Raw genomic sequence first — 23,111 nt, forward strand, 5'->3', positions numbered from 1 at the left:
ATTTCTTTGATGCTTTTAACACTGCTGGTGACGAATTTTACAGCACTGCTTGGAATGAGACAACTCTAATAGAACTGAGTGGTAAACATATAGAAATATAAAGCAATGCGGGCGGTTATACAAAGGGTTAAGGCCGCCAAAGTGACGGGTAAGCCAGGATCAATTAATGGCAATCATTTATCTAGCTTTGCAGTGCTGTTTTAGTGGTGGATGAGCTGGTGTCCTCCATTGGTCCGGGTCTGTGCGTGCTGGTGGGGATTAAGGCCAGCGATACCGCCAAAGATGTTGAGTATCTGTAGGTAATTCTCTTTCAAATAAAAACCAGCCATACTATTGACTGAGCACTCTAATTACTATTTTAGAGTCCGCAAGATCTTGGCCTTGCGTTTATTCGAGGAGGAGGGCAAACGGTGGCAAAAGTCTGTCAAGGATCTGAATCTGGAGCTGCTCTGCGTGTCCCAGTTTACATTGTACCACCGGCTCAAGGGCAACAAGCCGGATTTTTCGGCGGCCATGAAGGGTGAGGAAGCCCAGCAGCTGTACAATCACTTCCTGGATCGCTTGGGGCAATCCTACGACAGCAGCAAGATTAAAGGTGGGTCATATTCTGGATATCTCCCGGCGGTCATAAGTAAACGCAATCCTCCCAACAGATGGCAAATTCGGAGCCTATATGCAGGTGCACATAGAAAACGATGGACCTGTGACTATTAATCTGGAAACTCCAGATCAAAAGCAATCGGACGAGGGAGTGGACAAGTGATGATGAAATATACAAAGACTACATACGTTTATGTACCACGGGGTTTTTATTTAGTGTATTTTTTAGCAGCAACTTAAACCTATCAAAAATCAGCGTACTTGTCCTTAGGCTTCTAACATCTCTAGATCCTCGATTCCCATTCCCTCCTCGAGCTTCTTCTCGAGCTCGCGTGCATCCACGTAGGTGATCTTCTCCTCGGGCAGGTCCTCCTCCATAAGGGCAGCCTCCTCCGCCGCCTCCTTGGCGCGGCGCTCCTTGAGACCGGCGGCCGGGGAGCGGATGAGCGACATGTTGCGCTGCACATCCTTGACGTCCATCTGGATCTCGATCTCGCGACCCTTGCGCAGGCGGTCCATGACGAAGTGGGTGGTGCGCTTCTCCTTGATCTCCGTCACCCGCTTGATGGCCTCCAACGCCTTCTGCCAGGTCTCGCGGCTGTACTTGATGGGCACGTTGCGGCGCTTCTCGAACTCGAAGCTGGGATCGATGGCCAGCTCCTTGCCGGCGGCCTTGCGGTGCGCCTTCGTCCAGCCGACCTTGCGGGGATTCTTCTTCCGCTTGAAGGCCTTGTGGCACTTGCCCCGACAGAATTTGAAGATCTGTGGTGAAAATAAATGGACCAAAATAAACATCGGAGCACATGTAAACAGGATAGCCAATCGATCCTACCTTGCAGTCATTTCGCACGAAATTCACCCCGTGGCCAGGGTATATTTTGCTGGAGCAAAAATAACACGTTTCAATGCGCATTTTCGCAAATTACGACGAATAATTTGCGAAAAAAACAAAGCGCAAGCAGCTAGCACGTGTGCTGCTGAAGAAGAAGAGAGATGAAAATATACCGATGGCGAGCAGTGTGACCAGGGTATGACCATTTATCGATTACATAAATTGACTATTAGCAAAAATTAAAAAATGGTTAAATAGCTATGTCGAAAGCAGCTATTTATATTCATTATATTGTAATGAATATTAACCATACATTTTTAACTCATTTTATTTCATTTAAATTAACCACCTTCATAAATTAATTTAAATGCAACGTTATCAATTTTTAAATATTATAAAAGGGCTACTCAGCTCCATAATAAATTTCAGTTCCCTCTAGTTCGAACTATGTGTTCTTCTTCCCTAAATTTGTAGTTAAAATGGTTCACCCTGTTTTCCGATTACTGCGACTGCCCCCACCCCCCGCCATCAGCTGTTGCGCCAGCTGCTCGCCCACGGCTGCGCTGGTCACACCGCCAGCATCCAAACAACAATCCGCAGCCCCAGAATCGGACACATCACCGAGACCGAGATCTTGCTGACGTGCGACCAGATGCAGAGCCCCGCCTTCGCGTACCGGGAACCCGCAGATCACTCGCCGCGCGCCATGTACATGCGCGACTGGAGGTCGGCCCTGCGGACGCCCACGTACCGGATTGGTAATCGGACGGTGCGCTTTAACTACCACTTCGCTCTGCTCATCGCCTGCGCCCTCGGCCTTGTCCTGCTCTTCTACTTTGCGCGCCAGGGCTCGCACTCCTCCTCCGACGGCTACTGGTTGCGCCGGAGCTTGGTGGACGCCCGGAGTCTGGACAGTGGCGCGGTGGCCCAGGTCTACAATGCCACATACCCGCTCACTCCGCCCATGGTGCTGCGTGGCGGGGTCATCAACTACCGGATAGCCATGATCGCCGACCTGGACACCAGCTCCAAGGTGACCAAGAGCGACGGCAGCTCCACATGGCGGAGCTACCTGAAGAAGGGCTACCTCACGTACACGGTGGCCAGGGCCGAGATCCAGATCAGCTGGGATGACGGAGCACCTACGGTCCTGGAATCTGCATTTGCCCTAAAGGGCCGCGGCATGGAGCTCTCCGAGTTGGTCACCTTTAACGGGCGGCTCCTCAGCTTCGACGATCGCACTGGATTGATTTACGAAATAGTTAACGACAAGCCCATTCCCTGGGTGATCCTGCTCGACGGCGACGGGCACAGTGCCAAGGGCTTCAAGTCCGAGTGGGCCACTGTGAAGCAGCACACTCTCTATGTCGGCTCCATGGGCAAGGAGTGGACGACGAGTGCGGGCGACTTCGAGAACAACAATCCCATGTACGTAAAGGCCATCTCGCCCTCTGGCGAGGTGCGATCACTCAACTGGGTGGACAACTTTAAGCAGCTGCGCCTGCAGTCCCAGCAGATTTCCTGGCCGGGCTACATGATTCATGAGAGCGGGACCTGGTCTGATGCAAAGCAGCGCTGGTTCTTCCTCCCCAGACGATGTTCCAAGGAGAAGTAGGTTCCCCTGTCATTGTTTAAGTCTTCCACTTATCTCTTATTTTCTGCAGATACAACGAAACCAAGGACGAGCACATGGGCTGCAATGTCTTGGTCTCCGCCGACGAAAGCTTCACCAACATCGAGACCGTGCGACTCGACCCCGAGAATACAACTCCCACACATGGCTTCTCTAGCTTTAAGTTCCTGCCCGGCACCGATGACTCCATCATAGTGGCCCTCAAGTCGGAGGAGCTGAATGGCAAGACGGCCACCTTCATCACAGCCTTCGACATCACGGGCAAGACGCTGCTGCCCGAGGTGCGGATCGAGACAGATTATAAGTACGAGGGATTCGAGTTCATTTAGCTCGGCACTCCGTGCCACTACACTCCACTCAAGTTCGATCCAGGTGCTCCAGTTTTGAGCGTGTACATACTGTATTAGTGTCCCATACTGTAAGCTTTATATTTATAGTCAGCTAGGTTAGTCTAGAGATGCTCATCTGCCTCGTGACCCGTGACTCCCTTGTCCTGTCTTGTACCATAGCGCAAATCAAATTTTAGTTTATTTTTATTGAAAATGAAATATATAACGTACAAAGCCGGCGGCAAACTCAGAAAGGCCTTGCATCATATGACTTTAACCTTCGCATCCAATCCGGCCACCAGAAGATCTGCTTCATCCACGCGTCCCTCGCTCGCCCGCACCTCCAGCCGGTCGGCGTTGTGGTTGACGTTCCAGAGTTCTGGCAGGAAGCGGGGCTGCATGGCGTGCAGGAAGTGCTCCCGCCACAGTCGCTCCAGCTCCACGAGGCCTCCGAACTTGTCGCGGTACTGTTGCACCACTCGCTCCCCGTGCTGGCAGTAACCGGAGTTCTCCACTCGGTATTCCGTGCTGGCAGCCTGTCGTAGAAGATCCTCCGTGACCTCCGTTTGGTCGGTGTAGAAGTCGAGGAGGGTTCGCTGCATTTCAGCCACCTTAGCAGCCGGTATCTTAGCGCCATGGTATAGCAGCGCCTTGCCCGCGGATTGAACACGTCTAGAAGTTGAAATTGAAGTAAATAAGTTTAATTTATGAATTAATTGGGTTTTAAATGAATAGCTTTGCATTCTTTTATATTTTACATTTCTTTGTCCTTCCTTAAAATTCAATTATCTTGCTTATCTTATCAGTGCCATTTGAAATGTTTCGGAAATTAAGTGAAACCATTATGACAATTGAAAAGCTATCAGTCTTTTCATATTTGGAAGGTAATTACATTATGTTGGCTCTAAATATATGATTTACATTTGCTTCAAGTTATTAAAGTTTATTCCTAACATTTACTGCTTCAAATTAAATAATTAAAAACATTTTCATAAATCCGTGAAACCTTACAAGAACCCTTTTCATCAAGGTAAGAAATAAGTAAAGATACATACTTCAGCTCCATATCATCGCGGTACTTGACGGATCCATCTCCATGCTTGAAAGGCGCTTCGCACTGGTCGGCCAGTTTGGTCCGCACCCGAAGATCGGAGATGTTACTCATCTGGTGGCAGTTGGGACAAAGGAGCAGCACGTCGTGGGAGGAATGAGACTTCATGACCATCGGAAAATGCTTTCTGTACTCCCGAGGCACTACGTTCTTCCGGATGTAGGCATCTCGATCGCCGCACACTACGCACTGGTTTTCCTTGGGCGTCTGGTAGTAGCGACCCACATCGCCCACCGCTCGACCCGCTGGTTCGAAATTAAGGCGAACGGTGAAAGGCTCCTCGGTGATTTGAGTGCCCAAGTTTTGAGTGAGGTACCAGGAGGCTTTTCGTCGGTCAATGGTGCACAGGAGTTCGCCATCGGGCGCCTGGAGGAGGCAGTTGTCGTAGAAGTCCTTAGATCGCGTGGCCATTTGCCGGAACGGTTGCTTCTTTGGCAGCCATTTCTTGCTTTTGGTTGGTCCACAACTCTTTGAGCGAGTGACTCCGCTTCCGGTCAGGCTGAGTGAGAAGCCCTTGGTGAAGTCCACGTCCAGAAAGGGTTCGAATTTGTTGCGCAGGCTATCATCGTTCAGTGACCGCCGTTGCCAGAAGTATTTGGGTTCCAGATCCCTGGCTAGCTTCTGGTAAATGGCCACCGCCACCAGGGCATCATTGGCAGCATAGTTTAGCTGTTTTGGCTCCAGCTCCTTGGCCTCCCAGTTGGAGCAGACCAGGCGCCAGTGCTTGTCCAGTTTATAGTTCAGGTGTGTCTGGGACAGCTTGCCCAGTCCCTCGGGCTTATGACCCGCCATAACGCACAGGAAGCGCAGGTCCAGAGTGCTGGCCACGCCCACTCCGTAGTCGTGGGATAGCTTCATAGCATCCTCCTGCGGTGCAACGCCCACCTTAATCACTGCATCGTCTTCGAGTAACTCCCGCAGGTCCTTGGGTATTTGCTTCATGTGGCAGAGGCGGAACAGGGCGCATAATCCCCGATGGGAACTGAGTTGAAGCAGTGCCACTGGTCGCCGGCTGCCTCCAACGGTTATCCATTCGCAATCGAATCCGAGGACTTTGAAAGTCTGGCAGTGGCTGGAATCGAGGTGGAATTGTAAACCTGTGACGGGCAACAAAATGTGGGCAATACTCACTTCTTTAGTTCATTCAAAACCCATTGCGTGGCAGGATCATGGACGGAGTTGACCACTTCTATGTGACGTCGGGGCAGCGGATTGCCAAAGGACCACACCTTTCGCAGGGGACCCAGCAGAGACTGCCTGTGCCTCACCAGAACGTAAACCAATCCCACTCCGGCAGCCAGCACAGCCCATCTCCTTGTGTTGACTTCCGTCATGGCACTGGGTTTCAAGTGCGGATGGAGCAGCTGCTGCGGCCGGATGGGTCACCAGGTTGAATCCTCTCCGTGCGATTCCAACTCGGAGCACTTGGCACTTGGTCTCCGGCTCACCGCTGAGATTTTGAGTTATCCTTGCTTCTTATTTTCCCAAAGTAACTGATTTTTGTTTACGTATTTTTGGTTCTAAATCCTTCACAAAAGATTCAACGAAATGGTGAAATAAACAGCTGATTAAAGGGTCTGCCAACTTAGTTTAAAATAAAACCGGTCAAAAAAACAATATCTGTAATTTGAAAGACAGGTGAATAAGGCGACAAAAATATGTGCAAAATATAGGACTACAATTGCATTTAACTATTTAATTGCCTTTTATCTGGCCTTGTTTTTATTTATTTTAATTGTTTTTTATATTTATACTATTAAGTAATTACTCGTTTTATAAAATAACATTACCGTTATTAATCTTACACCGTTTAAAAGGTGGCATCATTGGTGATTTGAGTTCGCGGGTGGCAGCTCTGGTCCTCATGCTTCTCCGAATCGCCGTTTGCAAAAAGTTTTAAAATGTTAAATTAAATGATTTCTTCGCGAGCTAACAATGAATAAAACTGTGTGAAACGGGCGGCGGGGAAACGATGTGCGAGTGAAAATCGCGGAAAAGTAGGTGGAAGACAGAGAAACCAAGCGTAAATAAGGGAAGGTAGCCGAAAAATCGATTTTTTTAATGCAGGTGAGACACCGTTAGACACCCCTCACACGCACACTCACACTAATGCAAATTCCTTACAGGATGCTGACATTTTAAAAGGATTCTGAAATTGTAGAGAAGAAACCCTTGAGATGCCGGAGAACCTGGAGCTGCAGCAGTTTCAGGAGGGCGCCCCGCCTCCAGATCCCGCCCCCCGTTGGCTGGAGCGCCTGCAGCACCGATTGGGAGCCAATTGTCCTTACTTGGGCATCCTCCTGGCCACGCTCTCCTCGCTCTTCTTCTCGCTGTGCTCGGTGATTGTCAAGGGCCTGGTGGATGTGAATCCCATGGAGCTGGCCTCGTTTCGCTTCGTGGGCGTCCTGCTGCCGGCGCTTCCCATCCTGATCTACACCCGTCAGCCGGTATTTCCGGAGGGCAAGCGGGTGATCCTGCTGCTGCGCTGCTTCATGGGCACCACGGGCCTAATGCTCAGCTTCTACGCCTTCCGGCACATGCCCTTGGCGGATGCGAGTGTCATTATCTTCTCCACGCCCGTTTTCGTGGCCATTTTTGCCAGGGCCTTCCTGAAGGAGCCGTGCACGCTGTTCAATGTCCTGACCATCAACATGACATTGGCGGGGGTAGTGCTGATCACAAGGCCACCCTTTCTGTTTGGAGATTCCGGAGAGAGTGAGGATGTCTCTGACAAGACGTACGACATCTGGGGACCCGTGGCCGCCATTTCATCCACACTGTTTGGCGCGAACGTATACATCCTGCTGCGAGCCCTCAAGAACCTGCACTTCTCCGTGATCATGACGAACTTCGGAACCGTTGCCCTGGTCTACACCCTGGTCGTGTGCGGATCCATTGGAGCGGTCTGCTGGCCCAGCTGCGGACGGGATCGCTGGCTGGTCGTGGTCCTGGGCGTGTTCAGCTTCCTGGGCCAGATCCTGCTCACTTTGTCCCTGCAGATCGAGCAGGCCGGACCGGTGGCCATCGCCCGATGCGCCGACATCGTGTTCGCCTTCGTCTGGCAGATGCTCTTCTTCGGCGAGACGCCTACCGCCTACTCCCTGGTGGGTGCCGTCATGGTGATGGGATCCGTGGTCCTGACGGCCCTCAAAAAGTGGGCCGGCACTCTGCCTCGCGAGTCCTCGCTGAGAAAGCGATTCAAGCTCATCCTATTGGAATAAAAGTTTCACATCGGTTAAAGAAGTTTGCGGTTTCTCCCCCGTCTTGCCATCGTTCTCACCCCAATCCCTGCCAGCATCAGCAGCAGGCACCAAACCATTTCATTCATCGTAGACTTAATTTATATCAAGGCTCAGATTGTAGTTTAATCAACAGAAATCAGAAGAAAGGGAAGCGTGATAACCACTCCACTCATAAGTAAATACTCGTAGTGCGTGTTTAGTTTAGCCAATTTCGCCGATTTGTTGTTTTGTACATTGTTATACATGCTTAAAATATCATAATAAATAAACCTATGAGTAAAATGGCACCGCTATAATTTCATTTTGAATTATGCGGGTAGAGGGCTTCCACTCTCACACATTTCTACACTTTACATATTTTCTACATACGCTTCTTCGGAATTTGTTTTGATTTGTGTAAAATAAATATACAAATTTATCAAACTATCAACATTTTACTCTTTTTTGTTTTTATTAAACATATGACTTGTAGAGAAAATGTAGAAATATGCTGCAGTGGAAACAGCCTGTAAGTAGATATTTCTCAAGAGATTAATCGACACATCGATTGCAGAATCAATTTAACTTCCATCTCTAGATTTTCGTTTGTTTGTTTGTTTATTATTGTTGATGTTTATATTCTCGAAGCACACTCGAAAGAAAAGGAACGGAAACAGAAACAGAAAACAGGCTGCCAGGATCTAGAAGCCCAGATCGGCGATAACCGCGTCCAGTTCGTCCTGCAGATTGGTGGCCCGCGATCGCACCTGCACAATTTGATCCTGCAAATTGTCGACGTTCGCCTGGAGCAGCACATTGCACTTCTTCATCGCCGCGAACCGGCTCTCGTGCTTCTTCACCCGCGGCTCCACATTCGCCTTCTTCGCGGAGTTGGGCGAGTCCTGTAGGATATTTTACGGGTAAGTGGGCGGAATAACAGGGGATTTCCAACTTGTTAACTCACCTCCGGCTCGGACTCGCTGCCCGTCTCCGCCTCGCTGGCCTCCGAATCCGACTCCTCGGATTCATCGTCGGATTCCTCCTCCTCCTCGCTGGCATGCTCCTCCTCGGCCTCCTCCTCATCCTCGTCTTTCTCCTCGCCGTCCACATCGTCCTCGTCCAGCTTCATGGAGGCGGCCATCTTTTGCACCTCCTTCTCCAGCTTCTTAAACTTCTTGTTCTCCTCCCTGGAATCAGAAGATGTTAAATGATACAACTATAGTTTTTAAACCTCTTAAATCCCAAACTCACTTGAGGATCACATGGTTCTTCTTCATGGCCTGCTTGAGGGCATCCTTCTCCTTCTTGGCCGCCTCCTCCTTGACCTTTAGCTTAGTGAGCTTGCTGCGGAGGACCTTCAGCTCCTTGCCCGAGCGTCGCTCCCTGCGCTCCACCTTCTTCTCCTCCGGCTCGTCGGGATCACTTTCGCTGACCTCGGGCTCCAGTTCCGGAGAGCTGTCCCTTCCGAAGTTGGCATCGCTGGGTCGTCGCGACCCGTCCAGGGATCCACCACCCTGGGGACGCAGTTCATCCAAATGGAAGTATGGGAAAATAGGGGGTACAGAGATCGGATTAGTGAGGGCATCCTCTGACGGAACCTGGCTTTACCTGGTGCCGTGCTGCATGGTAGTGGTCGTAGTGGAAGCAATCGTCGTAGTCGTCGTCGTCGTAAGCAAAGCAATTACTAATGTGCGGTCTGTTAGTGCTTGGTGTCCCCTTTGTAAGAGAGCGTGTTAATCGGTTAGTTGCTGCGGAGTGCAAGAGCAAAGCTTCCAGGCGCGGAGGATGGGAGACCGGACGTGTTCTGAACGGGTCATATATCCGCTTGGGTCTGGGTGGGATCGGGAAGAGGAACTCTGGCATGCGGCATGCAAGCGGCATTCGGAGATTGAGGCTTTCTGCATACGATTTCTTTGGGACTTTATATATATATATATATGTTAATATGTTTATATATTATATGTATCATAGCTAAACTGTTGGACTAATTTGAAAAGTAAACATTTAATATTCAGGCAAGTGAGTATTTACTTTACCAAAAATTCTTGATACCAAATACTCACAAAAACTTGGTAATAATAAACTTTTTACGTTTTTTTTGCCTGCAAAGTTCATTTTCTTTTGGCTAAAATTTTGTTGAAGCCAACCGAAAGCATAATTAAGGAACGAAAAATGTCAAACCAGACCCACTGTTTCACATCTTGTAAATATATGGCTTCCAAAATATAACAAAAATGTGCAAATAAGTTAGGCCACTTTTGAATTTGATTACTCTGTTTGGTTCAATTATTTTTTTTTTTGTGGCAGGTTTGATTTTATTATTCCCAGAGCATCGTGTGCAAAGCAAACCGTCGTTAAGCAGGAGTTGTTCGTATTTAGAGGGGAGTTTCTAGAAGTGCTTTTTCCCAGACCCATCCCAGATTTGTGTCAAGTGTTGTCAGCTGATCTGTTTCTCTGACTACAGTGGCTACTAGGGACAACTAACGAGGGGTCTAAAGTGGAGGCTACTGATGGCGGTGGCTTCGTTAGCTGCTCCCATCTATTTGCCGCCCTCAGCGGACGCAGCGAGGCGACGCCGATGAGACTAAAAACAAGAAAGCAAGACTAGCTTCGGGGTCCGATGCTTGGAGAGTAATTGTTTATACTATGGATAATGCTACAGGTAAAACAATAGTATAGTATATAGAGCTCTAAAGCCCTGTCCTATCGCAATTTAGGAAATTGAGAAAAAAACGTGACAAAAAATATAAGTACAGTACGGGAATAATAAATATTTTACAGATTACAATCTAAACCATTGCTATCCCTTGGAGGAATATATAAAGAATAGAGGAATACGAACCCGAACCCAAATCCTATTCTCAACTGACAACACTTTTAGCGACATCCTGTCATTATAATGCCGAACCCAGTCACGAAATCCGACTAACCTGTAGAGCCGCCGCTAATTTGCGCTCGAGCAGCTGAATCTGGCGGCGCTGCTCCTCGATCTCCGTCTTGGCCTCCACCAGCAGCTCACTGGTGCTCTGGTAGTTTTGTTCCACCTCCTTGGACGTTTTGCGCGCATCCTCCACCTCGCGTTTCAGGGAGTTCACGTAGGTCTGTTCGGCGGTGGGCGTGGGATCCATGGTGGCCACAATCACATTGGATCCGTACTCGAGGTTCTTCTCGCGTGATTTCTCGCGCTCCAGTTCGGTTTCCAGGGTTCGAATCTTGGCCAGCAGCTTCTTGTTCTCGCGCTCCTGGGCCTCCCGGTTGCGCAGCTCCAGGGCGAGCATCTGCTTGGTGCTCTGCAGGTCGTCGCGGATCTTGTCAATGTCGTCCAGCTCGTCGGGACTCTCCTCGTCGATGGACATGGCCGAAACGATGCTGGGCCGGGATCCTCCAGCTCCCAGGGCTGTGGCACTGCCAGGACCGAGGGCATGACTGCTGGGTGCCTCGCTCAGCATGTTGACCTTCGACTGCGACTTCTGCAGCTGCTCCTCGATGGTCATCTGGCGGCGGAACTTGCGCAGACCGTCCAGCACCGGCTTGCTGCGATCGTTGGTCTTGGTCGGCTTCAGCTTGATGCCGCCCTGGATCTGCTTGAGCAGCTTGTTGTGCGAGTTGCCCTTCTCCGTTTCGTAGATGAACTTGTCGTCCACCTTTGTCATTGACTTGCACGTCAGGATGGGCTGAGATCTGTGAAGATGAAAAAGATAGAAGGGAGAGACACTCCACTAAATAATACTACATAGTTGCATAACTTGAACAACAGAGAATTTATACTTTTGTATCATTTATTATTCCGATTGTTCCTATGGGACCTATGTAATAGAGTGGACTGATATTATACCTGAAACATTAAAAAGCTCTTGTAAAAGTTGTATCTACATATTAAAACTGAGAGACTAGTTGCGTAGAATCGGAAAAACGGGCATGGCTAGATCGAGTCTCTCAAGAATTCTGATCAAGAATATATTTTGTATACCTACAATGTCTCCCTAAAATGTCTCTTTCAGTACGTTGCAAACTTTTCACTTGAATTTTAATTCCCTCTGTAAGGGTAAAGAAAAGTGAATCTAAATTGTAAACCAATTTATTTGGAATTATTTAACCATCCACACGTATAGTGCCGTATTCACTGTAAATTGTTTTAAGATTTTCCCGCTGTGGCTTTAAATTTCTGGGGTCGTAATACCATTTTTAATTATTGCGAGTGTTTCAATAGGTAATTACTGCGCAGCATGCGAATACCACTCACCTATCGTTGCAGGCCACATGGCGCAGCTTCTTGCCGCTCTCCACCTCCTTCATCATCTCGGACCAGTCCGGACGCCTTCGGGGTCGTGTCCTGCGAATCGATGCGGATCGGGATTATAGTCATCCTGCGCCTCGAAAGGGAAAGCTATCCGCATAGCAGATATTTTGGGCTGCAGGCGTTCAGGGGTTCGGGGGTCAGGAGTCGGGTGCTCCACTTACCTCAGCTTCTCGAGAGTGTCCTTTTGGTTGCTGGTGAGCACTCTTTTCTCGCCGGGGGCCAGGGGCGGGGGCGGCGGTGGCGGGGCCTTGGGAACCAACGAGGGCAGCGGCGGCGGGGCGGGAACTGCAACAATAAAACACGGAATGCACCCAAGTGGGTGGCGGTTATTCTCTGTCTGGCGATGGGGCACTCGTTGGGTGGTGCAACTGGGGCCGAGGTTCGGGCATCGTTGGGCATTAGAGCAAATCGCCTGGCGCTGCGTGCACTCGCGGTTATTAAATATAATTTTAATTTAATGAGTTTGCAATTTGTGTCAGTTGTTTGTTGTTCTTTTGGCTCCAGCGGGGTTTTTAAGTTCACCCGCCGGAGGGTTGGCCACCCCAGCATTTAGTTGTGCCTTGCGGGCAAAGTTGCTCCATACATATCAATACAGGGTAAAGAGAAAGTATGGGCAGTACACTCAAACCTTAAATTGATATTTATCTGTTTTTTAAATTTCTAATATAGTAGGATACCCACTTTATTCCCAATGAAATGTTGGATATAAGTTAATTGTTCAACATAGTTGCTACTACTGATTTTGTTATTCACCGACTCATAATGTTTAACAAAACTTAACTTTATTCATATTAAAAGCCCAATTCCTAACCACAAAACCTAGAGGTATTATCAAAGTTCGCACTGAGCTCAATTCGATAAATTTAATTTGAATAGATCACGAGAACAGTGAGATTAGTTAGTTTATCTAATGTTTCGCATTGTGTAGGCGTAGTTGGGGCAGGTAGCCCAGACACATGGCGGTCTCTGCCGGAAGTTGCAGCAGAGATTGAAAAGTTAGTGCCTGCCTCCACTTCGGCCTCTTCCTCGTTCACGGCCTCGTCCTGAAACCTGGACCTGGCTTTGATGGTGTTTTATTGCCTTAACACCATTCAATTCGGCTGACTGGGAGTGGGCAGAGGTGGCGGCAAAGGGGGTGGCACAAAACTTTGATTGCATTTTTTACTTTGTAGGGTTTTGCTCGACTGGCTGCCCTGCCCCACTCAATAGCATGGGTTTTAAGTTAGTTTAAACTCTTCTAGTTGGGTCCCTTTTCCGCCTTCATTTCACTTCACTTTGCTTCTAAGTCGTGTTCGTCTTGGTGTTCTGTTAACGAGGCCAATTAGGATTGGCAGTGTGTTCGAGACCCCTTGCAGCCAGCTGTTTCTAATAAATTTCCGCTTAAATTGTTGGCCTAACAATCTACACTTGGCCTGGCGATTCTCTTCTCTTCCCTTCTCCTTCAACCAACATTAAGCATCTCGAGGTCATCTTTCCTCCTTGGCCTCGTAATAAACAATTGGAAAAGTTGGAAATTTTCAATTTTTATTCAGACTCCCACACAGTCATATATAAACATGATTTTCTTTTTAATTTTTTATCGATTTCTTTGCGTTTCTTATGCTTTTCTGCCTTGTGCTTTCTGCTTGTTGTTAAAAAAGTGTAAAAGTCAAACAACAAAGGGAAGAGGAAAACAATGAAGGCACCACCAAGTGATGAAAAGCTGACAAATCTGTTAATTAGCTTTGTTTGAGTGAATCCCTGGCTGACAGGAGGAGGGAATTGGGTGGTGTTTGGGGTAGGTGTGGGTGTGGGTGTGCCAGCAAGGCCACCCCAAGCTTTATCCTTTGTCGGAGCTCCAGTTCAGTCTACCTTCTCCTCTTTCGGTTTTTCGGTTTCTCGGTTGCGCCTGGCTGAATCTGCACTTAATCTTTAAGTGGTTGGCTGCCTTTTGCGGTGCATTAGTATCCGAAACACCTCCCGAAAACCCCTCCACCTGATACAGCGAGAGGTGGAACACTAAAAAAAGAGGGAGCGGTAATGAAACTAATCCGAACTCGTGTTACTTTACTGAACGAAATCAGGGCAAACGAGCAACTTGATTATTGTCTAGAGCTGCTACACCTCCTGCTACTGATCCTGCTCATGAATTTTCCCCAAACCTTTCACGTCTGCATGTTAATGAACTTCTTCTGGGAGCTCTGATTAAAATACGTGGTCAACTTTTGGACAGCCAATTGAGGACGCGTTTAGTGAGTTTCGCTTAATTCGGTTTAGTAATTTATGGACAAAAGAGATCCCTTTAACCACTGAGTTCAACCCACCGCCACCCCCTCGTCGACCCCCTGGCAGTTATCCTAAATCAGTGCCAAACAAAAGTGGAGGCGAGAGCAAGAAACAAAAGAAAGCAAAACAACATCAGGCGATGAAGAAACAAGGAAGGGTGCGGTGCCGGGCAGATAAAAGTCTTCATTCATTCATGTCGACAAAATTATTTCTTATTTAAATAAAAAGCAAGCACTGCCAGCGGTGGCGAGTTGGGGGATTGGGGACTCGGAGCTCCGAGATGATGCTACCCACTTAATATACCGCAAAGCCCGCACTTACGACGTCGCAGAATGAATAGCGGGGTATGTAAACATAAATTTTGCGAGCTCACTCTGGCTGTTGTGGCACCCTCCTTGTGAAAGCCCCCTCCAATTCCTGGCTCATTGTGTTATCATCAGCAGAATATTCTATGCATGCACAAATGTTGCCGTTGTCATTGAATCAACCCGGAGTATGGAGTGCCGGGTCTTCAAAAACCGGGAAACCCAGTGAAAATGGAGTGGGGAAAAGGGAACTGCTGCTACTGTTACTGGGTAACTGGTACTAGTAACTGGTACTGGTAACTGGGGAGTGGAGTTTTGGACATGGACGGCTGCCTGCCTCCCGATGAGTGACTTCCCAGCTTCGAGGCTCCGCTCATTCATTGTCTGCCGGGGCATGATGAAGCACCGCTCAGCCAGCCCATATATTTCATGGCGGAGAGTGGTAGGGAGTCGTTCCCTCGATGCTCCTCCGGAGTGCGAAGGGGCTAACAAGGATTAGATGGGGATTTGTGCAACTATTTTGAACCATATTAGCTCGGAAATTTAGTTTTCATTTCACAGTGAATTTAATTTCGGAAGTGGATTTTAATTTCAGTTATTGTATGCTACTATTTTGTTGTGGCTATTTGACTTTTCATATTCTAGGGGGATATAGCCACAGCATCCGGATTTGTCTTAAACAAAACTTTTCTTCAAATATCAGCTTTTCAAACTACAGTTATATATATTCTGTTTGCTTTAAAAATTTTTCAACCCAAGAAAGAAACACTTTTTCCATTTTCTTAATTAGTTATTAAAATGTAGTAAAAACTGCTTTGTTTACTGTTTTTTTGGCCGTTTTCGCTTGAAAGTAACCCTCATTTAATTATCCTTATGCCTCAGGTGACATGTCTTAAGTCCAATTACAAAATTTAATTTCAATTTGAATTCGCTCTGCCGTCGTTTGGGGGACATTAATCCAATTATGCAGTCAACCATTTCATTGTCGCCCAGTATAATTATGGCCAACAGCTATTGGCCAATATTTGCTAAGAAGTATGTGTGTGAGAAAACTTTGAACAATTTCCTTTACATCATTTTGACCACGCTATTTCTAAATTTGAAAGACCCTAATCATCTTTAATGCTTGGCTGGGTGGGACACACACAAAGAGCCAGAACGAAAATCACCCTCACCTATTGAAAGTCGACATTTCTAATGACGGGCAGACTCAAGTCTTCACCACCACCCAAAACCCCACCCATCGCTTGACCCTGGGAAACCACGCGAAGAATGGAGCTAAGGAAACGAAAGAGGGCGAAGAATTTCCAAAAAGAAAAAATTGGGCGCAGCCGTTACATGTCTCACGTCTACACACACATACATAGAGATGAGGCTCATTTAAATAAAAGAAAATATTTTTGTCCTGCCGCTTTTTGTCCTTTGAAGACAGACATTCGAGCCGCCTAACAGGGGAACTTGTGGCCAGCGCCGTCTTTTATTTCGTTTTGTTTTTTAGAGCCGGATATTTGAATATAAATGGCGCATTTAGTAAGACTCTATCAAGCTCGTTCCCATATATCTTTGGCAGCTTTCGCTTGGCCCTTATCCGCCCCTCAACCTTCAGAGGATTCACTTCCAATTCGAGTTCGAGTTGGCCTTTTATCATTCGATAGTTGTGAGTTTTTTTTTTGGAGGAAAGAGAAACTTGAGAGACTTGGGACTCCTCACCATTCCTCATCTGGCTTTAAAACATTCCATTTTATGTTGTAGTTTTGACAGAATGAACAATAATCATGAATTTTGTCTTAGACCATAAAAAAACTCCGTTCCACTCAAGACCCTCTCTCTCAGGACTTCACCCCAAACACATTAAATAAATGTTTCGCCTTTTTTCCCCGTGGCCTTCTTTCTCGGCTGCTCCCCTTTTGTTTTTTGTGTGGTTGATAGGGTGACAGCTTTAAAAAGGACAAACGTTGCCCTGTTTTATTTTTGGTGGACATCGTTTTTTGGTCATTTTATTTAGTGACCTCTTTGGCCAGTCTCCGCCTCTTCGATCCTTTTGTTTGTCGGTCAAGATTAGGAGGCATTTGCGGGCACGTTATTGCCCACTGATTAGGACGGGGACAAAGGCAAGTTAACTGCCTCACACGTAGCCTTTTTGATCACCCAACTCCGCCCGCCCATTTTCCCAGGTCCTAACGAGCTTTTCACTTCATTTTAGTTGCCTGGCCCAGGGGTAAAACCCGAGGCCTGGCCCACGGGCGGCATACTGCAATTCAATTTTGAGGCCAGGTGACAGCCTGCTTATGCAACGTTTGGTTTCTTTGTTTTTTGAAGCCCTTGCTCCTACCACTTTACCACCAATTGAGCCCAGCCTCGCGGCGGGAAAGTCCATTACAAAATTACAACCTCCTCAAGTTGAGTGTGTGGCAATAAATACGGAATTAGAGAACATTTGCTACGGCATACCTTTGTGTTGTTTGCCCTTTTGATGGGGGGCCGGATGGATCCTCCCCGGAAAACGAGATGAAAACCCAAATAAAACCCACTCGCAACTGCAGGCAGGCAGGAAAACACTTTGCGCCTCTTTCGGCTCAATGCACAACACTCACTAAAATTTAATAAATAAAAAATGATATTTATATTGCTTTACAGCCTTGTTTTTCCCACTGTTCCTCTGTTCAGCGCCCGTTGTTCACGTCCCTTGTCTGTGTGCGCTTTGTGGTTTTTGTTTGGGCAAAACATTTTGATGAAATATTTTTTACACACTCACTTAAAGTATATAAATTCGCATATTCCTATATGAATATGTGCCTGCTGCATACAGACTTTTGCAATTTCTATATTTTCCTGCGCTTTTATAAATGAGCAGACAGCGTTGGTGTGAGCGACAGGTAACAGACATTGATGGCTTCGTGAGGGTTTATTTATCGGTCGAAATTAAAATGTGCCGGATATCAACTTTACCTCATAGTTCTATAAACGACAATGATATCTTGCACACGTAGCTAAATTTATTTGTAAGAATTTGAGGCGGGCTTCAAATGAGCAGATAACTGTAATAACAGCATAAAATCGAAATCTATTTGGAAAATATGAAACTCAACCGGGAACAGGCGTATGAGTGACATATTGCAACTTTAATATGAAAATGCTTTTGGAAATCAGCGGGTCGATTACTTGTTATCTAACATTTCTGGCAATTCAAATAAGTGTGTGTAACGGCATTTAATAAGTAAATAAATTAACTAACAAGGTATTACGATTATATTCAAGGTTATATAAAAATAAACACTCATACGGCCCGTAAACCGATTACGGTTGATGTTTCTGCAAACATTACGCTTACGAAGATTATTCAACAAAAATACATTGTCTGTGACACATATAATCTCTTGAAAAATCCTCACGTTCCCATCCCCAATGATTTTTTTTTTGTGCACATATCGCTCATACGCCATGGTGACGCATTATTTGCTTTGTTTGCTGCGCTCCCAGTGGCCCTGCCTTTTGGCCAGGGCCGACGAAAATCGCAAAGGCGAAATGTGAAAAAATATAGCATATATGTTATATCGCCACAGTTTTTCCCAACGTAAATAATAAAATTTCTTGTTAGACATTAGACATTAAAGAAGCAGGGGCGAAAATTTACAGCGCTTGTTGAGTCGATCCATTCGCAGAGGTTAATCGGGTTAATCCAGTCGGGCATCGGGTTAGGTTCCATCACTGGAGCTGGCTCCGGAGCGGATCGAATCGGATCGGATCGGATCGGACAACTTACCACACTTGATGCTCGGCTCGCGTTTAATGGACGCTTTGCGCAGGGTCTTGGTCGTGAATTCGGGCTTGGGCTCCTCTTTCGGCTCCTTGAGGAGCTCATCGATCTTGGGTACCTTCTTGAGCACGGGCCGGATTTTGGCCAGGTCATCGGTGCTCTTGCTGGGCAGCGGCTTCTCCTCCCGCTTAACGTGTCGCAGCTTGGGCTTCTCCAACTTGAAGCGGCGCCGCTTGTCGCGTTCCTCCTCCGTTTCGCCCTCCTCGACCTCGTCGTCGTCCTCGGTTGCCATCTTCTTCAAGGACTTGTCCCGCTTGACCACCACGCTGCGTAACTTGGGTTTCTCCATGGTAAAACGTTGGCTTAACTCACTTTCCGGTTCCGGCTTCTTGTTGACCGTGGTGGGGCGCAGTTGGGCCGCCTTCTTCACGTGCTCGGGCACCTTCTCGTCTACGGTGGTGTCCTCTTCCTCCTCCTCCTCCTCGCTCTCCTCCTCCTCGGACTCGCTCTCCTCCTCGCTTTCCTCCTCCTCGGACTCGGTTTCCTCTTCAGTCTCCTCCTCCTCCTCCTCCTCCTCGCTCTCCTCTTCTTCGGAGGAGGATTCGGGTGGTGGTGTCGGCTCCTTCTTCTTTTTGAGTACCGAAGTGGTGGCTGTAGGCTTTTTGGAGTTCACGTTGGGCGCCACTTTCTTGACTGGCTCTGGCGCTTTTTTGGTGCTTACAGGTTCCGGAGTCTTCTTGGTCGCTGTAGTGGTTGTGGCCAGGGAAGATTTCTTCACAGGCTCCGCAGCCTTTTTGGCTGGCTCTGCCACCTTCTTGGTCGGTTCAGGAGTCGAGGTAATTTTCTTAGCGGCTGCATTGGTGGTTGCAGCAGCGGCTTTTGGCTTCGTCGCTGTGGACTTTTCCCCATTTTCCTTGGTCGCCGGAGTGGTGGCCGTTGTCGTCGCTGTTTTCTTGGCCCAGGGTGTGGTGCTGGGCTTTGTGGTGCTGGTGGTGGCAGTGGTGCCGCCATCGTCCTTCACCCATGGCGGACGGAATGTCGTGCGTCCGCCCGGCGCACTGCTGGCACTGCTTGTCCCCGCACGGGGCGTCACAAACGGCATTTTGTCGCTGCTAGAACTGCTTGCTGCGGTCTTCTGGACTTTTCCGTGCTAAATCCTCTGGTGTTTGTTTTTTTTCCCTGGTGTGATTGCTATTGTTAAATTCTCCAGGCCCCGATGTCGTCGCCCGTCTATTCGCACACTCTTTTTAAATAATTTGCCGTGAATTCTTTGCTTGTTCTTTTCGTTTTTGTTGGTGTTGCTGCTGATGAAAACACAAAACTTTGCACATTAGCACCGTCGAGGGAAGTTGTCCGAAAAAGTTCTTTCATTCAGATTTTTCCGTTTATTTCTCTATTTTTTTTTTTGTCTTGCTTCGCCCTGCTATTTTTTTTGTTAACGCGTATTTATTTTCAAATAGATTTTTATGTATTTTTTTTCGCGAATTTGTTGCTGGGAATATTATTCGTGGTCCGCTGCCGACGATGAGCAACAGCTGTTTGAGATATTTTTAATCCGATTCAATTCATGTATATTTGGGTATGTTTCATTTTCAATGTTATTTTTAACTGAATGCGCTCATTAGCCTTGCTAGCTGTTGGTGATGTTTGTTTTGCTAATTCTACTGAGAATGTAGGCCTTTGTGTCACAGTCATGGAAAGGGACATCCATGGAAATATGCATATCGAATGGTGTAGATATAGGAATTTAGAGAGGATACGGGGCGGTCGGTGACGCAGATGGGGAAAATGCATCAACAAATCCTAACTGAGTGGGATGCTTTTGCGGGCAACAAAAACAACTACAGTTGAGGTCAAAAGTCTACCACGAAAAAGAGCAATCAACAAAATTTACCAAGGTTGTTTATTTTTAGTTATTTAGATTTATCATTCATTTCTTGTTTTTTTTTTTATAATTTATGGATTGATGGATTGATTATCAACCGAAGCAATTCTAAAAGCGTGCATGCAAGATAGCATTGCTTTTTGAACATTTAAATATAAGTAAATGTAAATATTTACATTTGTGCCCAATGATTTTCTTTTCAATATTTAAAACTTTTCTACAAACATATTGTGCCATTTGGTTAGCTGCTGAAAAATTTATTTATTGTAGCAATGTCTCAGTTCTCATTGTCAATGTCAGCATTTTTTGATACTTTTTATGATAAGTATTTACAGCGCAGTCTGTATGTCCATATGAATGCATAATGATCTTAATTCACAGAACATGTAAACAAAATATTGCAACTTTGTTTGCAAATATTGAAGGAAAGGAAAACTTTGACAAATTTTGGTGACCACTACTGTTTTGACCACAACTGTGACTCGCAAATGTCCAGCTAAACGGCTGCGTGTGTGTATTGCGTTCGTCCGTACATATGCATGCACTCCAATAAACAGAGCAAACAACAACAACAACAACAACCGCAGCAGGAGCAGAGAGTACGGGAATAGAGCAACAAAAACAATAACAGAAACGATTTGCTCTGCCACTGCCTGCGATATGTAAAAGGCGAAAATATTTAATTTTAGGTTCTTTGTGCCGTCGAGAGTGGAAAAAAGTGAAGAAAAAAAAAGAAAGAGACAGGCGGCAAGAGAGAGCCGCCCAAGTGGGAGATACAAAACGGAACCAAATCGAAAGAATAAAAGCAAACATATCTCTGGCGCTTTCGTCTTTTGCCTTTTTTCCCTATCCATTTTGTTCTGTTTTTATTGTTGCTTTTGTTTTTATTCAACTGGCTCGTTTCACAAAGTAGACAGCAAAACGTACACAAAACTGGGTGTATGGGGAAAAAAAAGGCCAAAAAGTGGGGGACTCGAGGGGCCAGAATGAAATCCAAATTCGTTTCATTCCAATGCCATTCCATGGCTGGTCCAAAAACACGACCCCCCACCCTCGCCTCCATTTCCTCCCATATTCATTTCAATTCCTCCCATTCGGGACGATGGCAAATTTTTTTGGACAGAACGACGAACACTTTCTCGGTCTTTCCTGCATGGAGGCGTTAATTAAACATGACATGCAAATAAAAATTATACTGAGATTTACAGTCGGACCTCTTTGGGAACAAACTTCATGTCTTATTTTCTAGAACAATGTTGCTTTCAAGGCTTTCTTATCAGCTTTCGCTTACAACTACATCTGTAATAATCAACTATAGTTTGATTTTTAAATGATATTTTTAAGGAATGTGAAAATAAATTTTGTTATTCTTTCAGTTTAACAACCTTTTTTTTCTTGGTACTAACAAAAGTATAACTGGACATCAAAATTCCAAATGTCAGACGTTTTATCTATTAAATCAACAAGAAAATAAATTGTGGCAGCGAGGTAAGACTGTTTTCCAAGAATTGCAGACGATGTCAGAACAGAGCAAAATTGAGGCAAAAAAAATTTAATTTCAATTTAAATTGCTAACGGGACTGGCTAATTCGACTCGAAAGTTGTCCGGAATCGTGTTTGGAAAGCCAACCAACGGCTGATTCCTGGCCATATTTCATTCTAAGATTGCCTGTCAACAGAAGTGTTTAAAAATATCGTCCGGGATATTTTGGGAACAGTCCATTCATAACGCCCCTCCACAGAGATTTATTAGATCGATTGGCCAGTGACAAGAGCTGAGCGAAGCGCTTTCGCAAGTTCTGCGCATTTCACCGCCCAAATGTACACAAATATGCGGCGGTGCTGTATTTTTGGATATTTCACGGATTTCACGGATTTTTCGAATTTTTATTATGTGTATTAATTGGTTCATTCGCTCGCTGCAGTTTGCGTTGCACATTCGCGTCGTTGTGCTATATATTGTACACTATATGTATTTGTACTATATGTGTATGTGTTGCTGGTTGGGTCAGACACCCGCACACTACCGCAACCGCAAACACCACAAATACACGCACACACACACACACCCCGGTACGGGCACTGACACAAAGTGTGAATTTTCAGCAGCGGAGGCAGCAGCGCCTATGACGGCGTTTCAAAAACTGAATTCATACATTTTCCAACGGCACGGCAATGCCAGAAAATTTTGAAAATTTTCACACTCGCTCTCCGAGTATCGCTCTCGTGGGATTTCGCTCATTATCCGCTTTTTGGGGGGAGAGCTTGAAATGAAGTGAAATGAAAATTTTGTTGACCGACAAGGAATATTTTTAGCATCTTTTTCGATTTTCGGCACGGGGGATGGGTGATGGGTGATGGGAGATGGGTGATACAGCGGATCCGATTGACCTTATGGCAGGTGCAGTTCAATGGAATTATTAATAACCAGCTATGTGGCCCACTTCAAGGATACAGACCCCCCTCCCAAGCGCCCTCGTTATCCGCTCATTAGGCGGCTCTTATCAGACTCTCCACACTGAATGGCCTACAATTACGCAAGTTTCTCGAGCGGCGTGGGCGTCGCAGCCAATTTCAGGGGGAGTGGGTGGTGGGACGTCTTACCCTGTGATAAAAACCACTCGTCTAGAAAGTCCAAACCCATTAGTGCTTCTGTGCGATGGTCTGTCCTGTCGCAATGCGTTACTTCTCTCCGATTGGCTTTCAATATTTACATTGTCTACTAAGTGGTTGCTTTCCGTTTCACTCAATTTTGGCTGACATTTCTGGGGAGCGGTGCAATCGATCGATCGATCGATCAAACGGTCAGTGCGTGGCTATATTTTTAGTGCTGTTGATCGCATATCGATCGGACTAGGGATAGACTAATTGTG

The 23,111-nt window shown here is 46.6% G+C and overlaps 7 protein-coding genes across 14 annotated transcripts in view; 4 read left to right on the forward strand and 3 right to left on the reverse strand.

Annotated features, from left to right (window-relative positions):
* Positions 1–55: 55 nt before the first annotated feature.
* Positions 56–794, forward strand: LOC108140810 (D-aminoacyl-tRNA deacylase). Of its 4 annotated transcripts, none has more exons than XM_017263812.2 (4): positions 56–148; positions 205–295; positions 363–595; positions 654–794. In XM_017263812.2, the coding sequence occupies exons 1-4, from the start codon at positions 106–108 to the stop codon at positions 761–763; spliced, it is 477 nt and encodes a 158-aa protein (XP_017119301.1). In that variant the 5' UTR covers positions 56–105; the 3' UTR covers positions 764–794. The 4 variants fall into 4 exon arrangements, with proteins under 4 accessions (XP_017119301.1, XP_017119304.1, XP_017119302.1 ...); XM_017263813.1 differs by having other exon boundaries at positions 57–148; positions 205–299; XM_017263815.2 differs by lacking the exon at positions 654–794 and having other exon boundaries at positions 205–299; positions 363–408.
* Positions 791–1,602, reverse strand: LOC108140809 (probable ribosome biogenesis protein RLP24). The gene is made up of 2 exons (XM_017263810.2): positions 1,433–1,602; positions 791–1,362 (listed from the first exon to the last, which is right to left on the reverse strand). Exons 1-2 carry the CDS (start codon positions 1,511–1,513, stop codon positions 868–870), a joined length of 576 nt encoding a protein of 191 aa, XP_017119299.1. The 5' UTR covers positions 1,514–1,602; the 3' UTR covers positions 791–867.
* A 310-nt stretch (positions 1,603–1,912) lies between these two features.
* On the forward strand, positions 1,913–3,644 carry LOC108140504 (soluble calcium-activated nucleotidase 1). Its single transcript, XM_017263285.2, has 2 exons — positions 1,913–3,043; positions 3,097–3,644. Exons 1-2 carry the CDS (start codon positions 2,085–2,087, stop codon positions 3,392–3,394), a joined length of 1,257 nt encoding a protein of 418 aa, XP_017118774.1. The 5' UTR covers positions 1,913–2,084; the 3' UTR covers positions 3,395–3,644.
* Positions 3,581–6,077, reverse strand: LOC108140501 (exonuclease 3'-5' domain-containing protein 2). Its single transcript, XM_017263282.2, has 3 exons — positions 5,637–6,077; positions 4,450–5,577; positions 3,581–4,066 (listed from the first exon to the last, which is right to left on the reverse strand). The coding sequence occupies exons 1-3, from the start codon at positions 5,837–5,839 to the stop codon at positions 3,658–3,660; spliced, it is 1,740 nt and encodes a 579-aa protein (XP_017118771.1). The 5' UTR covers positions 5,840–6,077; the 3' UTR covers positions 3,581–3,657.
* Positions 6,078–6,449: 372 nt separating this feature from the next.
* Positions 6,450–7,784, forward strand: LOC108140505 (solute carrier family 35 member G1). Its single transcript, XM_017263286.2, has 2 exons — positions 6,450–6,572; positions 6,632–7,784. The coding sequence occupies exon 2, from the start codon at positions 6,683–6,685 to the stop codon at positions 7,724–7,726; it is 1,044 nt and encodes a 347-aa protein (XP_017118775.1). The 5' UTR covers positions 6,450–6,572; positions 6,632–6,682; the 3' UTR covers positions 7,727–7,784.
* Positions 7,785–8,325: 541 nt separating this feature from the next.
* On the reverse strand, positions 8,326–22,343 carry LOC108140500 (DNA ligase 1). Of its 5 annotated transcripts, none has more exons than XM_017263279.2 (9): positions 22,326–22,343; positions 18,360–19,654; positions 12,188–12,311; positions 11,970–12,059; positions 10,657–11,407; positions 9,335–9,442; positions 8,978–9,240; positions 8,691–8,913; positions 8,326–8,628 (listed from the first exon to the last, which is right to left on the reverse strand). In XM_017263279.2, the coding sequence occupies exons 2-9, from the start codon at positions 19,453–19,455 to the stop codon at positions 8,428–8,430; spliced, it is 2,856 nt and encodes a 951-aa protein (XP_017118768.1). In that variant the 5' UTR covers positions 19,456–19,654; positions 22,326–22,343; the 3' UTR covers positions 8,326–8,427. The 5 variants fall into 5 exon arrangements, with proteins under 5 accessions (XP_017118768.1, XP_017118767.1, XP_017118765.1 ...); XM_017263278.2 differs by lacking the exon at positions 22,326–22,343 and adding an exon at positions 22,296–22,310; XM_017263276.2 differs by lacking the exon at positions 22,326–22,343 and having other exon boundaries at positions 18,360–20,246.
* Positions 8,557–23,111, forward strand: part of LOC108140503 (trichoplein keratin filament-binding protein) — a 28,963-nt gene continuing 14,408 nt past the window's right edge. Inside the window, exon 1 of the mRNA XM_017263284.2 lies at positions 8,557–8,646. The gene's annotated coding sequence lies outside the window, so the exon portion shown is untranslated. The remainder of the gene's footprint in view (positions 8,647–23,111) is intronic.

The sequence above is a fragment of the Drosophila elegans genome, unplaced genomic scaffold (genome assembly GCF_018152505.1).
Source record: "Drosophila elegans isolate 14027-0461.03 unplaced genomic scaffold, ASM1815250v1 contig_476, whole genome shotgun sequence".
Classification (NCBI taxonomy): Eukaryota; Metazoa; Arthropoda; class Insecta; order Diptera; family Drosophilidae; genus Drosophila; species Drosophila elegans.

Coding starts and splice junctions, on each gene's coding strand:
- LOC108140810 (XM_017263812.2), top strand. CDS start 106: ATGCGGGCGGTTATACAAAGGGTTAAGGCCGCCAAAGTGACGG. Junction 149..204: donor TAAGGCCGCCAAAGTGACGG/GTAAGCCAGGAT, acceptor GTGCTGTTTTAG/TGGTGGATGAGCTGGTGTCC. Junction 596..653: donor CGACAGCAGCAAGATTAAAG/GTGGGTCATATT, acceptor TCCTCCCAACAG/ATGGCAAATTCGGAGCCTAT.
- LOC108140809 (XM_017263810.2), bottom strand. CDS start 1,513: ATGCGCATTGAAACGTGTTATTTTTGCTCCAGCAAAATATACCCTGGC. Junction 1,363..1,432: donor TCGTGCGAAATGACTGCAAG/GTAGGATCGATT, acceptor TTTTCACCACAG/ATCTTCAAATTCTGTCGGGG.
- LOC108140504 (XM_017263285.2), top strand. CDS start 2,085: ATGCAGAGCCCCGCCTTCGCGTACCGGGAACCCGCAGATCACTCGCCG. Junction 3,044..3,096: donor AGACGATGTTCCAAGGAGAA/GTAGGTTCCCCT, acceptor TATTTTCTGCAG/ATACAACGAAACCAAGGACG.
- LOC108140501 (XM_017263282.2), bottom strand. CDS start 5,839: ATGACGGAAGTCAACACAAGGAGATGGGCTGTGCTGGCTGCCGGAGTG. Junction 5,578..5,636: donor GTTTTGAATGAACTAAAGAA/GTGAGTATTGCC, acceptor CCTCGATTCCAG/CCACTGCCAGACTTTCAAAG. Junction 4,067..4,449: donor CGCGATGATATGGAGCTGAA/GTATGTATCTTT, acceptor TTCAACTTCTAG/ACGTGTTCAATCCGCGGGCA.
- LOC108140505 (XM_017263286.2), top strand. CDS start 6,683: ATGCCGGAGAACCTGGAGCTGCAGCAGTTTCAGGAGGGCGCCCCGCCT.
- LOC108140500 (XM_017263279.2), bottom strand. CDS start 19,455: ATGCCGTTTGTGACGCCCCGTGCGGGGACAAGCAGTGCCAGCAGTGCG. Junction 11,408..11,969: donor CATGTGGCCTGCAACGATAG/GTGAGTGGTATT, acceptor TCATCTTCACAG/ATCTCAGCCCATCCTGACGT. Junction 8,914..8,977: donor AAGAACCATGTGATCCTCAA/GTGAGTTTGGGA, acceptor TTCTGATTCCAG/GGAGGAGAACAAGAAGTTTA.